General features: G+C 43.1%; 1 protein-coding gene across 1 annotated transcript; it reads left to right on the forward strand.

The window, feature by feature from the left end:
* The first annotated feature begins 153 nt into the window (after window positions 1–153).
* On the forward strand, window positions 154–10,277 carry nup188 (nucleoporin 188). The gene is made up of 43 exons (XM_028418465.1): window positions 154–194; window positions 754–808; window positions 928–1,001; window positions 1,082–1,166; window positions 1,247–1,327; window positions 1,445–1,489; window positions 1,587–1,679; window positions 1,771–1,890; window positions 1,972–2,183; window positions 2,286–2,400; window positions 2,498–2,698; window positions 2,785–2,865; window positions 2,966–3,058; window positions 3,158–3,277; window positions 3,348–3,474; window positions 3,588–3,746; window positions 3,871–3,997; window positions 4,093–4,180; window positions 4,264–4,340; window positions 4,434–4,548; window positions 4,640–4,760; window positions 4,847–4,913; window positions 4,997–5,122; window positions 5,211–5,451; window positions 5,531–5,737; window positions 5,819–5,988; window positions 6,083–6,152; window positions 6,226–6,293; window positions 6,368–6,563; window positions 6,645–6,722; window positions 6,816–6,901; window positions 6,988–7,133; window positions 7,207–7,385; window positions 7,478–7,678; window positions 7,750–7,842; window positions 7,936–8,088; window positions 8,179–8,316; window positions 8,407–8,481; window positions 8,565–8,774; window positions 8,889–9,020; window positions 9,097–9,170; window positions 9,242–9,371; window positions 9,552–10,277. Exons 1-43 carry the CDS (start codon window positions 154–156, stop codon window positions 9,729–9,731), a joined length of 5,250 nt encoding a protein of 1,749 aa, XP_028274266.1. The 3' UTR covers window positions 9,732–10,277.
* The last annotated feature ends 109 nt before the right edge of the window (window positions 10,278–10,386 follow it).

Below are 10,386 nucleotides of genomic sequence, written 5' to 3' on the forward strand. Positions count from 1 at the left end.
TAAAAGTTAAATTATATTAAATATATGAATAAATGCTTTTGCTGAAAACGTATGGTGGCAAAATGAAAAATCTCACGAAGAAGAACATGCCGACACCAACGAAGAAGAAGAAGAAAAGGGAGTCTATGACGCAGCAGAACAACAACCAATCGCATGGCAGAAGCGAAGATGGCGGAATCAGAGATGAGCGTCAGGTAGGGACTTTGTAACAAACTTTATCTTTCATCTTTATTTTTCAGTTGTTTTAAATGTTATTTTAAATATTAGCAGATTTTCTATTGTGGCGTGTCTACCTATTAGGTCATATCAGCAGTGGCATTTGTGTTTGACACACTTGAATATTCAACCGTTAGCACCACGCTAACGTTAGCTTAGCAAGTGCTAGCGGTTAAACATTTGAATGGCTATTCAGTAGCGCGGTGTGTCAGCCGCATGTCAACAACAGCATGTCCCTTCAAACGGGATTTAGTTGGTGGGAAAACACTTCTTGTTTGTTTAAAGACACTTCTTTCCTATCGAGATTAGGTTTTCTCTAATAGTTCCACTTAGCAACCACACTCGTCATTTGTTACTTATTTAGAAAAGCTAACGGTCTGGGCAAGGAGAGAACAATAGCATAGTTAGCTTGATTATTGCAATGGTAAATGTATCCCACATTTGCACAGTTTAAATATTCACTGTACTTTATGTGTATTCATTACAGAACAGGGGGTAGAGTTACACTTTAAATATACTCGTTCTTTTTTCTTGTAGGAGCTGTCGAGAATTATGGACCATACTGCTGGGGAGGTCTGCACTGAGAGAGCCAGTATGTATTATTTTGCTGTATACTGTACTGCAAGCTGGAAGCAACCAACAAATACACACAAAAAATTAGTTTTTTTTTATCATACAAATGAATGAATGATGAATTTTTGATGACTACAGGTTCAGATAGAAGCAGAGCTTGACAGACACTGGGAAAGACTGCACCAAGGACTTAGTTATTACAAGCCTCCTAGGTATGGCTGCAGTTATTTTCAAAATCAAATGCACTCTTATCAATAACTGAAAGGCTAACTGTCAGTGTCACTTTTTGCAGCTCATCTTCTGCTGGGAAAGTGAAGGAAAACAAAGATGTTGCTCAGCCATTAAAAGATTTTGGCCTGAGGATCAGTAAACTATTGGTACGAGTTTAAAATGTTTTTTTTTGTATTTGATTCATTGTGGTGTAGAAATACATGATTTTCTTTTTTTGATTTTACAGAGTCTTGATGAACAGCAGAGTGTCCAGCTATTGCAGTGCTACCTACAGGAGGACTACAGAGGAACTCGCGATTCTTTAAAGGTGTCTGCTTTCAGTGAAATGGGGTTGAATGCAATGTATTAGGTTTCTTTTTTTTTCCCAGGAGAATAGACATTATAAAGGATTTTCTGAAGTTAAATGAGAACATTTTCTATACAGGTTGTTCTCAAGGATGAAAGGCAAAGCCAGACGCTACTGTTGAAGGTCAGTATTTCTAATTATTTTGATTATTGATTCAGCGGGACAGTTCTTACCATATGTAATGCAGTAAGTATAACTGCCTGTGTATTTGTTTTTACAGATAGCTGACTATTACTATGAAGAACGCATGTGTCTCCTCAGATGTGTCCTCCTTCTGCTAACATACTTTCAGGATGAGCGACATCCCTACAGGGTGAGGCTTCTTATTTTTTACATTTCTTTCTGAAAATGATTGAGTTTATTGTTGCCTATCTAATCCTGACTGTGTTTTGTCTTCTGTCTAGTCTGAGTATAGCAACTGTGTCAATAAGTTGGAGAAGGACCTAGTGAGTAAATACAAGTCACACTTTGAGAATCTCTTCAAAGCAGAAGCGCCGTCATGGGAAACTCACGGAAACCACATGGTGATTACACACATTTCCTTTTGGGTCATATACTGTGTATTGTAATCTAACAAATGCAGAATAATTCATTCATGTTTACAGACGGAGAGGCAGGTGTCCCGATGGTTTCTGCAGTGTCTGAGGGAGCAGTCTCTGCTGCTGGAGATTATCTTTTTGTATTATGCCTACTTTGAGATGGGTTCATCTGACCTGCTGAGCTTTACCAAAATGTTCAAAGAACAAGGCTTTGGTTTGAGGCAGACTAACAGGCATCTCGTGGACAAGAGCATGGATGCACTGGTCGACCGGATCGGGTAAGAGAACTTCCAGCATACATATATGCAGTAATCATTTGGATGGACTTTTCCTTTCCTTATCTGGTGTTTAAAGTTGTGTGTGTGTGTTTTCTGTGGCAGATACTTGAGCTCTCTCATCCTAGTTGAAGGAATGGACATAGACTTTCTGCACAAGTGTGCCCTTGAGGATTGTACAGAGCAACACCAGTTCTCTAATGCTCCTGATGTCATCAAGGTTTGAAGCAAATCTTTCCTAGTTTTGCACTTATTCACACAAATTGTATAACATTCTTTATCCATCTGAATCTGTATATTTCTGCTTAATTTCCCAGGAGATAGATCAGCTGCTAATGACATTTGGCGACATCCCTCATCATGGACCGGTGCTGTTGGCCTGGGTCCTGCTGAGACACACTCTAAGACCTGATGAGTCCAACCCTGTGATCAGAAAGATTGGCAATACCGCCCTGCAGCTGGGGGCGTTCAAGTATCTGTCAACAATGCTTAAAGACCTGGGAGTCTCAGGGAATAATGTAAGATAACATAAAAGCACACCTGTGTGGTAAGGAGGACAAAATTTAAAAGTTGCATTCAATTATTCTTTAACTTTTTTCTCCAGTGTACAGCAAGCACAGCAAAAATGTGTATCTATGGCCTCCTCTCATTTGTGATCTCATCTTTTGAAGAAGAAAGTCTACAGGTATGCAGCTTTATTTTATATTTGTTCACACATTGGCGTTTGTGTACTGTGTGTACTTTATTGTATTTAACTTAACTAACCATTTTAATGAATGTTACAGACTGATGGTGTGGCAACTCAGTCCTCTCACCTGATTGATGCTGCTTGTGAGGTCCTCTCTGCTCCAAGTCTGGCTGAAGTCTTCTGGGAAATGGTGAGAGAAAGATTCCCCAAAAACGATTTAAAAAAAAAAAAAAGAAAATGGTGACAAAAGGGATATGGTTCATCTTTCTCAATCACTTTTTTAATCTAGAAGCCGAACATGGGGCTGGGAATGATCCTGGACAGTGCAGTTGGAATGTTCCCTCATAAGATTGGACCACTGTTACAGCTTCTAACTGCACTGCTGTCAAACAAGTCAACAGTAAAAAAGGTATTTTACTCCCCACAAATCACAGCCAGCTGTCTTATACCGAAGGTTTAACAACATACTTTTGTGACAGGTGTACAACTTTTTGGATAAGATGTCATTCTACACACAAGTTTACAAACATAAACCCAACGACATCATCTCCAAGGATGATGAGACACTGTGGAGGAGAGAGACTCCAAAGCTGCTTTACCCTCTGGGTTAGTGTTTTCTATGAAATCTGTTTTGATCTATATTTTTGATCTATTTTTCACCTGTGTGTGTGTGACACAGATGATTTATGGTTTTTCCATATTTCATCTTCAATCATTAGGGACAGGACAGACTAACCTGTGGATGCCACAGGGAGTGCTGGGCCAGGTGATCCTTGGAGGTGAACAGGGCTATGTGGTGCGCTGGGTCCATTCCTACAGCTCCTGGACTCTGTTCACTTGTGAGGTGGAGATGCTGCTCCACGTTGTATCAACTGCAGGTACACAACTGGTCTCCTTTAACATTCAGACTTAAAGAAGGGATCTCAGTCATAATGTTTCTGTATCTGCCCATTGATCCTCATAAATGTTTGTTTGTATTTTTGTTGTCTTCTCTTGAGTTAGACGTTATTGCTCACTGTACACGTGTGAAGCCCATTCTGGATTTGGTCCACAAGATCATAAGCACAGACTGGACAGTATCGGATTGTCTGCTGCCGCTCACATCTCGAATCTACATGCTGCTGCAGAGGTAATCTGACTTCAAAAAGACACATGGCACTACAATAACTTGTGGTATTTTTCTCGTCCCTGTTTGACACAGTCTTATTTTGTCCTCCATATCAGGTTAACATCTGTCATCAACCCTCCAGTGGATGTGATCGCCTCTTGTGTGAACTGCCTCTCTGTACTTGCTGCTAGGATGCCAGGGAAGGTGGGTACATCCAACTGTAAACAAGACACAAAATGTGAGTTCTTGAATCCTCCTAACACTGTGATTCTTGTGTTTACCTTCAGGTGTGGTCCAGTCTGCATCACACTGGCTTCCTCCCTTTTGCCTCGAACCCTTTGACCAACATGGCTCAGTGCATAAGGTAAAATAGCCATCTATGTCTGGTAACAATAGACTATTATTATGGGTAAAAGTGATTTGAGCATTGTGGGTTTTGTTTTCTTTTTGTTGTTAGTGCTGAGGGGATGAAGGCTGGTAACTATGGCAACCTGCTGGTCCAGATTGAGCAGCCCAAGGGAGAGTATGCTGTGACCATCGCGTTCCTTCGCCTCATTACAACCCTAGTCAAAGTAAACAGGAGTTTTTTTTAAAACCGGAAACATATTTGTTTTTGTTCAAGCGTAATGTTATGTTCATTATGTATGGTTATTAATATTTCAGGGTCAGCTTGGAAGTACTCAGAACAAAGGTCTGATCCCCTGTGTGCTGCTGGTGTTAAAGGAGATGCTGCCCACGTACCATAAGTGGCGTTACAACACCTATGGAGTCAGAGAGCGAATAGGTAAGAGTATATTTTTTTATTTTACGTATAGACTAGAAATGAAAAGAAAAACTGAAAAGAAAAATGAGGTGTCTGTGTTGCTGCAGGTTGCCTGATTTTGGAGCTGATTCATGCCATTCTCAATCTGAGCCCAGAGGGAGAGGACCAGGGAAGGTAAGAATAAATCTGTGTGATACAGTGGGACAGCTACTAGAAGATATTTGGTTGTTGACTTCTTCCTTCTGCCTTGAATGCAGCACTCCCACCCTCCAGTCTTTGTGTATCTACAGCCTGGCAAACACTGAGGCCGGACAGGCAGTTGTCAACATCATGGGTGTTGGTGTGGACACCATAGATGTGGTCCTGGCTGCACAGCCCAGCAGGTAAACAGTTGGGTTTGTGTTCCTTATGGCTGTGGCTAAAAGCTTGTATGTTTTTTTTTCTGACATCCTTCTTCTGTTTCCTGTCCAGCTGTGGGTCTGAGGGTCCTGGTCAGATCCTGATCCAGACAGTCAAACTGGCCTTTTCTGTTACAAACAACGTCATTCGTCTGAAGCCACCGTCTGATGCTGTATCGCCTCTAGAACAGGCACTGACACAACACGGTGGCCATGGCAATAACCTCATAGTTGTTCTGGCCAAATATATATACCACAAACATGATCCAGCACTGCCCCGTCTTGCAATCCAACTGCTTAAGCGGCTCGCTACAGTAAGTCCTTATTGCATCTTTATATATTTTCATACACGGTGGCTTTGGTATGGCTCTGAATACTGGTGTCGATCTCTAGGTGGCTCCCATGTCGGTCTACGCTTGCCTCGGCAGCGACGCAGCAGCTATCCGGGATGCCTTCCTCACTCGGCTGCAGAGTAAAACGGAAGACATGAGGATCAAGGTCATGATCCTGGAGTTTCTCACCGTTGCTGTGGAAACCCAGCCTGGCCTCATTGAGCTCTTCCTCAACTTAGAAGTCAAAGATGGAAATGAGGGGTCGAAGGTGTGAAAAGCAGGAAGTACGTTTGTTTTTGATTTTAGCAGTGCTGCATCAATACCAACAACATCTATGTTTAACTCATAGGAGTTTCTGCTGGGGGAGTGGAGCTGTCTTCATGTGGTGTTGGACCTGATCGACTCCAAACAGCAGGGGAAGTACTGGTGTCCCCCACTGCTCCACCGAGCAGCGCTGGCCTTCCTCCTGGCCCTCTGGCAGGATCGCAGAGACAGTGCTATCTCTGTCTTACGAACCAAGTGAGCACATTTTCTCAGACAAAAGTCTCACTATAACTTGGAATTGTTCTTAAAATTGTATGTTTATTGAATATTCCTACTTTTTGTAACATAGAGATAGATTCTGGGAAAATTTGACAACACCTCTTTTTGGAACCCTGATGCCTCCTTCAGACACCACAGAGGTATTTTTAGTTGCTGTGTGATGATTACTCAAGAAACAAGGATGTCATTATTTATATTATACAATGTCCACAGCCTTGTGTTCTGGAGACCTGTGCTTTTGTCATGAAAATCATCGGCTTGGAGATCTACTATGTTGTCAGGTAATTTCAGAATAATTTGTCTATTAATAACTTACAACTGAGATCAGGCAATTGATGATTGATCATGTCTGCAGCGGCTCGTTGGAGCAGTCTTTGAAGGACGGGCTCCAGAAGTTTTCCAACGCACGGCGCTACGAGTACTGGTCCCAGTACATGAAGTCACTGGTGTGCCATGTGGCGGAGATGGAGGAGGAAGGAATCTGTTACTTCTCAGAGACCCAGATGTTGATCTCTGCCTGGCGGATGCTCCTCATTCTTTCCACCAGCCATGTATGTTACAGTGAACAAGTCATTGTAATGTTTTAGGCCAGCAGAGGAATCTGATGCATGATGAATGTTTCATGTTTTCAGTCTGATGTGATGCAGCTAACAGAAGACTCGACCAAACTGAAGCTTTTCATGGACGTCCTGGACGGGACTAAAGCTGCTGTGAGTCATTGTGACATCAGATCTATTCCTGTATTTTATAGCTCCTCACGTCTCCTCGTTTTCTTGCTGTTTAACCTCATATATCTGTTTTAGTTGACCACACCAATGTCTGTGCCTTGTCTTCGTCTCGGATCCATGATGGCCACTCTGCTCCTCATCCTTCTCAAACAGTGGAAAAGGTCTTTATTGAGTTTGACAGAAGGGAAGCAGTAGTTTTCATACTCTGTTTTATCTTATATAAATTCTGTACCTTCTCTCTTTACAGTGTGGTAGCAGCAGCTCCTGACATCCTGTCTCCACTCTCTCTGATCTTGGAGAGTGTCCTGCAAGCAGACCAGCAGATGATGGAGAGGACCAAAGGCAAAATCTTTTCTGCGCTCATCTCTGTGCTGCAGATTCAGGGACTCAATGGTGTGTGTGTGTGTGCACATCCTCTTTAGTTTGTGTTTGAATCAATGTTACAGTTTATTTCTTTGTCAACTAGGTGGAGATATTTCTCAGCTGCCGCAGTTGTTGCTATTTGTGTGTGAGACGGTGAAAGATGAGGCCCTGGCACTTATTGACAGTACTCGTCACATGAGCCAGACGGCAGACGTGGTGGAGGATGAGGACAGCATGGAGACGGACTCTCCTCGTGGACCACAGAAGGACCAGAGAGACGGGGTAAGTGAGGCGGGAAAAAAAAGGCTGCCTTTTCCATTCACTTCCACACAAAGGAGCAATATGCACAGCTCTTGCTCTTTTTTTTCTGTCAGGTGTGTGTGCTAGCACTTCACTTAGCAAAGGAGCTTTGTCGCACCGATGAGGACGGTGAGCACTGGGTCTCCGTAATGAGGAAGGTTCCGGTCCTGCCCTCAGTGCTCAGCGCTGTGGAGCTCAGCCTGCGCTCCAAACATAATCTCTACTTCACGGAGGCTGCACTTCACCTGCTGCTAACGCTGGCCCGCACCCCTCAGGTAAAACACACTCCCAGCCTGTAAAATCTGTTGTTTTACATGATGTTGATTGTCTTCATTTTTACCTGCAGGGGGCAGCAGCTGTTGCTGGAGCTGGGGTCATCCAGACGATCTGCCTCCCTCTACTGAGTGTATATGAAGTCTCATCAAATGGCACATCACAGGTGACTCATCCTGTCACATTTTTCTGACCTGATTAACATCACAGATGAAGCACTACTTAGACATAATAAAAAAATGTCCATGTCTTTGAGCAGAGCTTCTCCCGCAAGTCTCAAGATTCTGCCTGCTGGCCAGGAGTGTACCGCCTCTGCATGTCTTTAATGGAGAGTCTACTCAAAACTCTGCGCTACAACTTCATCAATGAAGCCCTGGACTTTGTTGGAGTGCATCAAGAACGCATTCTGCAGGTAAGACGTCAAGCTGTTGGCAGTTGTTTCACGGTAATATGCGGAGTGTCATGTTTGTGTGATATTTATGTCTACTCCCTTGCTGCTCAGTGCCTGAATGCAGTGCGAACTGTGCAGAGTCTGGCCTGTCTGGATGAGGCCGATCACACAGTTGGGTTCCTGCTGCAGCTCTCCAGCTTCTGTAAGGAGTGGCAGTTTCATCTGCCCAAACTGCTGAGAGATGTGCAGGTAGGTTCACAAGAATCACCGCAAAGACAAAGAGAGCACAGCTCCATTTTTATTTTGGTATTCAGTATTTTTGTTTCCTTCTCTGTGCAGGTAAATCTGTGTTATCTGTGCCAGACCTGTACATACCTGCTCCACAGCAAGAAGATGCTCCATCACTACCTCCAGGTAGGATTTTTGCATCAGTCTTCATACAGAGGGAATGATTGATTTAAGAATAATGTTAATGTAGCTTTTTTTAACTTTTTCAGGCTAAAAACGGTGAGGCGTTGCCACCTGGTCCCCTCCCCAGGACACAGCGGCCCACACAGACTAAAGAAGTGGCAGGTGGAGGTGAGAGAGAGGAGGCCGAGCAGAAGGCCCTGCTAGCTGTGCAGTGCAGTCTGCTGAAGATCCTCAGCAAAACCCTGGCAACTCTGCAGCACTTCACTCCAGACTGCTGCCAAATCCTCCTGGACCAGGTCAGACCGCTTTATTTCTAGATGCTTGGAAACATTTATACCTTCAAGCTTTGAATGCAGGAACAGAGGAAGCCACTCAAAGGCTAACTATTTCTCTGCCCGGTTGTTTGTCAGTGTATGGACTTGGCTGAGTACAGGACCCTGTTTGCACTCAGCTTCACAACCCCAGCATTTGACCCAGATGTGGCTCCTTCCTTTGGGACCCTGCTGGCCACCATTAACGTGGCCCTGAGCATTTTGAGCGAGGTAGACTTTGTAATCCCTGAATCATTTTAGATAGACTACAAGAGAGTCCTGATGACTTTGTGGTTTTCGTTCATAGATGGAGAAGAAGAAGGAGCCGGTTTCCATGAGCATAGCTTCACTTGCTTCCTCAGAGGAGATCCAAGCACTAAAGTAAGTGGAGGTCCCTTTGATACATGAAACATGTCAGTGGGACCTTTCTACATGTTTTCCTTTTTCTGCAGGTCATTGCTGATGTTCACCATGGAGAACTGTTTCTACGTGCTGATCTCTCAGGCTGCGCGGTGTCTCAAAGATCCCTCCATCCTCCCTCGAGACAAACAGAGGCTCAAACAAGAGCTCAGCTCTGAACTGGTGAGATGTCTCATCTCTCTTAAGCATCTCTAAAGTAGTCTAAAGTCTATTGTCTAAGATTAAACATGCATTCTGTATAAAAGGCAGCATGGGGAACACCCAGCTGCTTACTTTTATTATCTCTGTAAATGTGTTCTGATTCAAAAGCTCATTTTATTTATTATTGTTTTCTTCTTTCAGAGCACTCTTCTTTCGAGCCTGTCCCGCCACTTCCGCAGAGGCTCTCCGTCATCTCCGGCCAGCGGCATCCTCCCCTCCGCTCAGGCCAAGACATCCACATCGGGCTCCAAGGCGAGTCATGAAGGTCAGGAATTGTTCATCCAGCTCGTTCAGGCCTTTGTCAGGCTTGTGCAGAGATAGATTAACAATAGTTTTTCTTTTCTCCAAATACAAATTTTGTTGCTCCGTGGACCGTTTTGTATCATAAAAAAAAAACCTAACAGTCACACAAATGCAATTATTCTATTATGAAGATTGGATTTTTTTGTTTTGCCAAAACGATTGTAACTGATCACAACCAAAATGTTTCAGAGGCCAACAGCTCTGCCTGATATGTAGAAAACCTGTTTAATATTTAGAGATCGTGGTGCTAAAAAACATCAGTCCCTGACTGTGGTCCATCTTTCAGAGGCCTAGTTTTATAGGTCACTTTGAAACATTTTAAGTGCTACTTAGAGAATTAGACCTTTGAAAATATAATCTTTATATATAACTAAATGTAGTAAAGCTGTTATAGTCTTTTCTAAATTGCTTCCTTTTCATTGAACATTGCAATTTTTCTATATTTGTGCTTGTATGTATGTTTTGAAGTGGCTGCAAGATTTATTAAAAGTATGTAAATTGCCAATAAAGGGAATTTTGTACCATACGGATTGTTAGGTACATTCAGTGAAACTGCAGCAGGGTGGAGGGTTTAAACGTTAAAAGTAGGGATGTCCCGAGCACACTTGATTGGAATCGGACATTACCTGCTGATTAGGAGTCGGATATATTAATTAGGGCTGTCACAGGGAAT

Source organism: Parambassis ranga, chromosome 12, assembly GCF_900634625.1.
Source record: "Parambassis ranga chromosome 12, fParRan2.1, whole genome shotgun sequence".
Taxonomy (NCBI): domain Eukaryota; kingdom Metazoa; phylum Chordata; class Actinopteri; family Ambassidae; genus Parambassis; species Parambassis ranga.

Coding starts and splice junctions, on each gene's coding strand:
- nup188 (XM_028418465.1), top strand. CDS start 154: ATGGCAGAAGCGAAGATGGCGGAATCAGAGATGAGCGTCAG. Junction 2,401..2,497: donor ATGCTCCTGATGTCATCAAG/GTTTGAAGCAAA, acceptor TTAATTTCCCAG/GAGATAGATCAGCTGCTAAT. Junction 4,549..4,639: donor TCATTACAACCCTAGTCAAA/GTAAACAGGAGT, acceptor TTAATATTTCAG/GGTCAGCTTGGAAGTACTCA.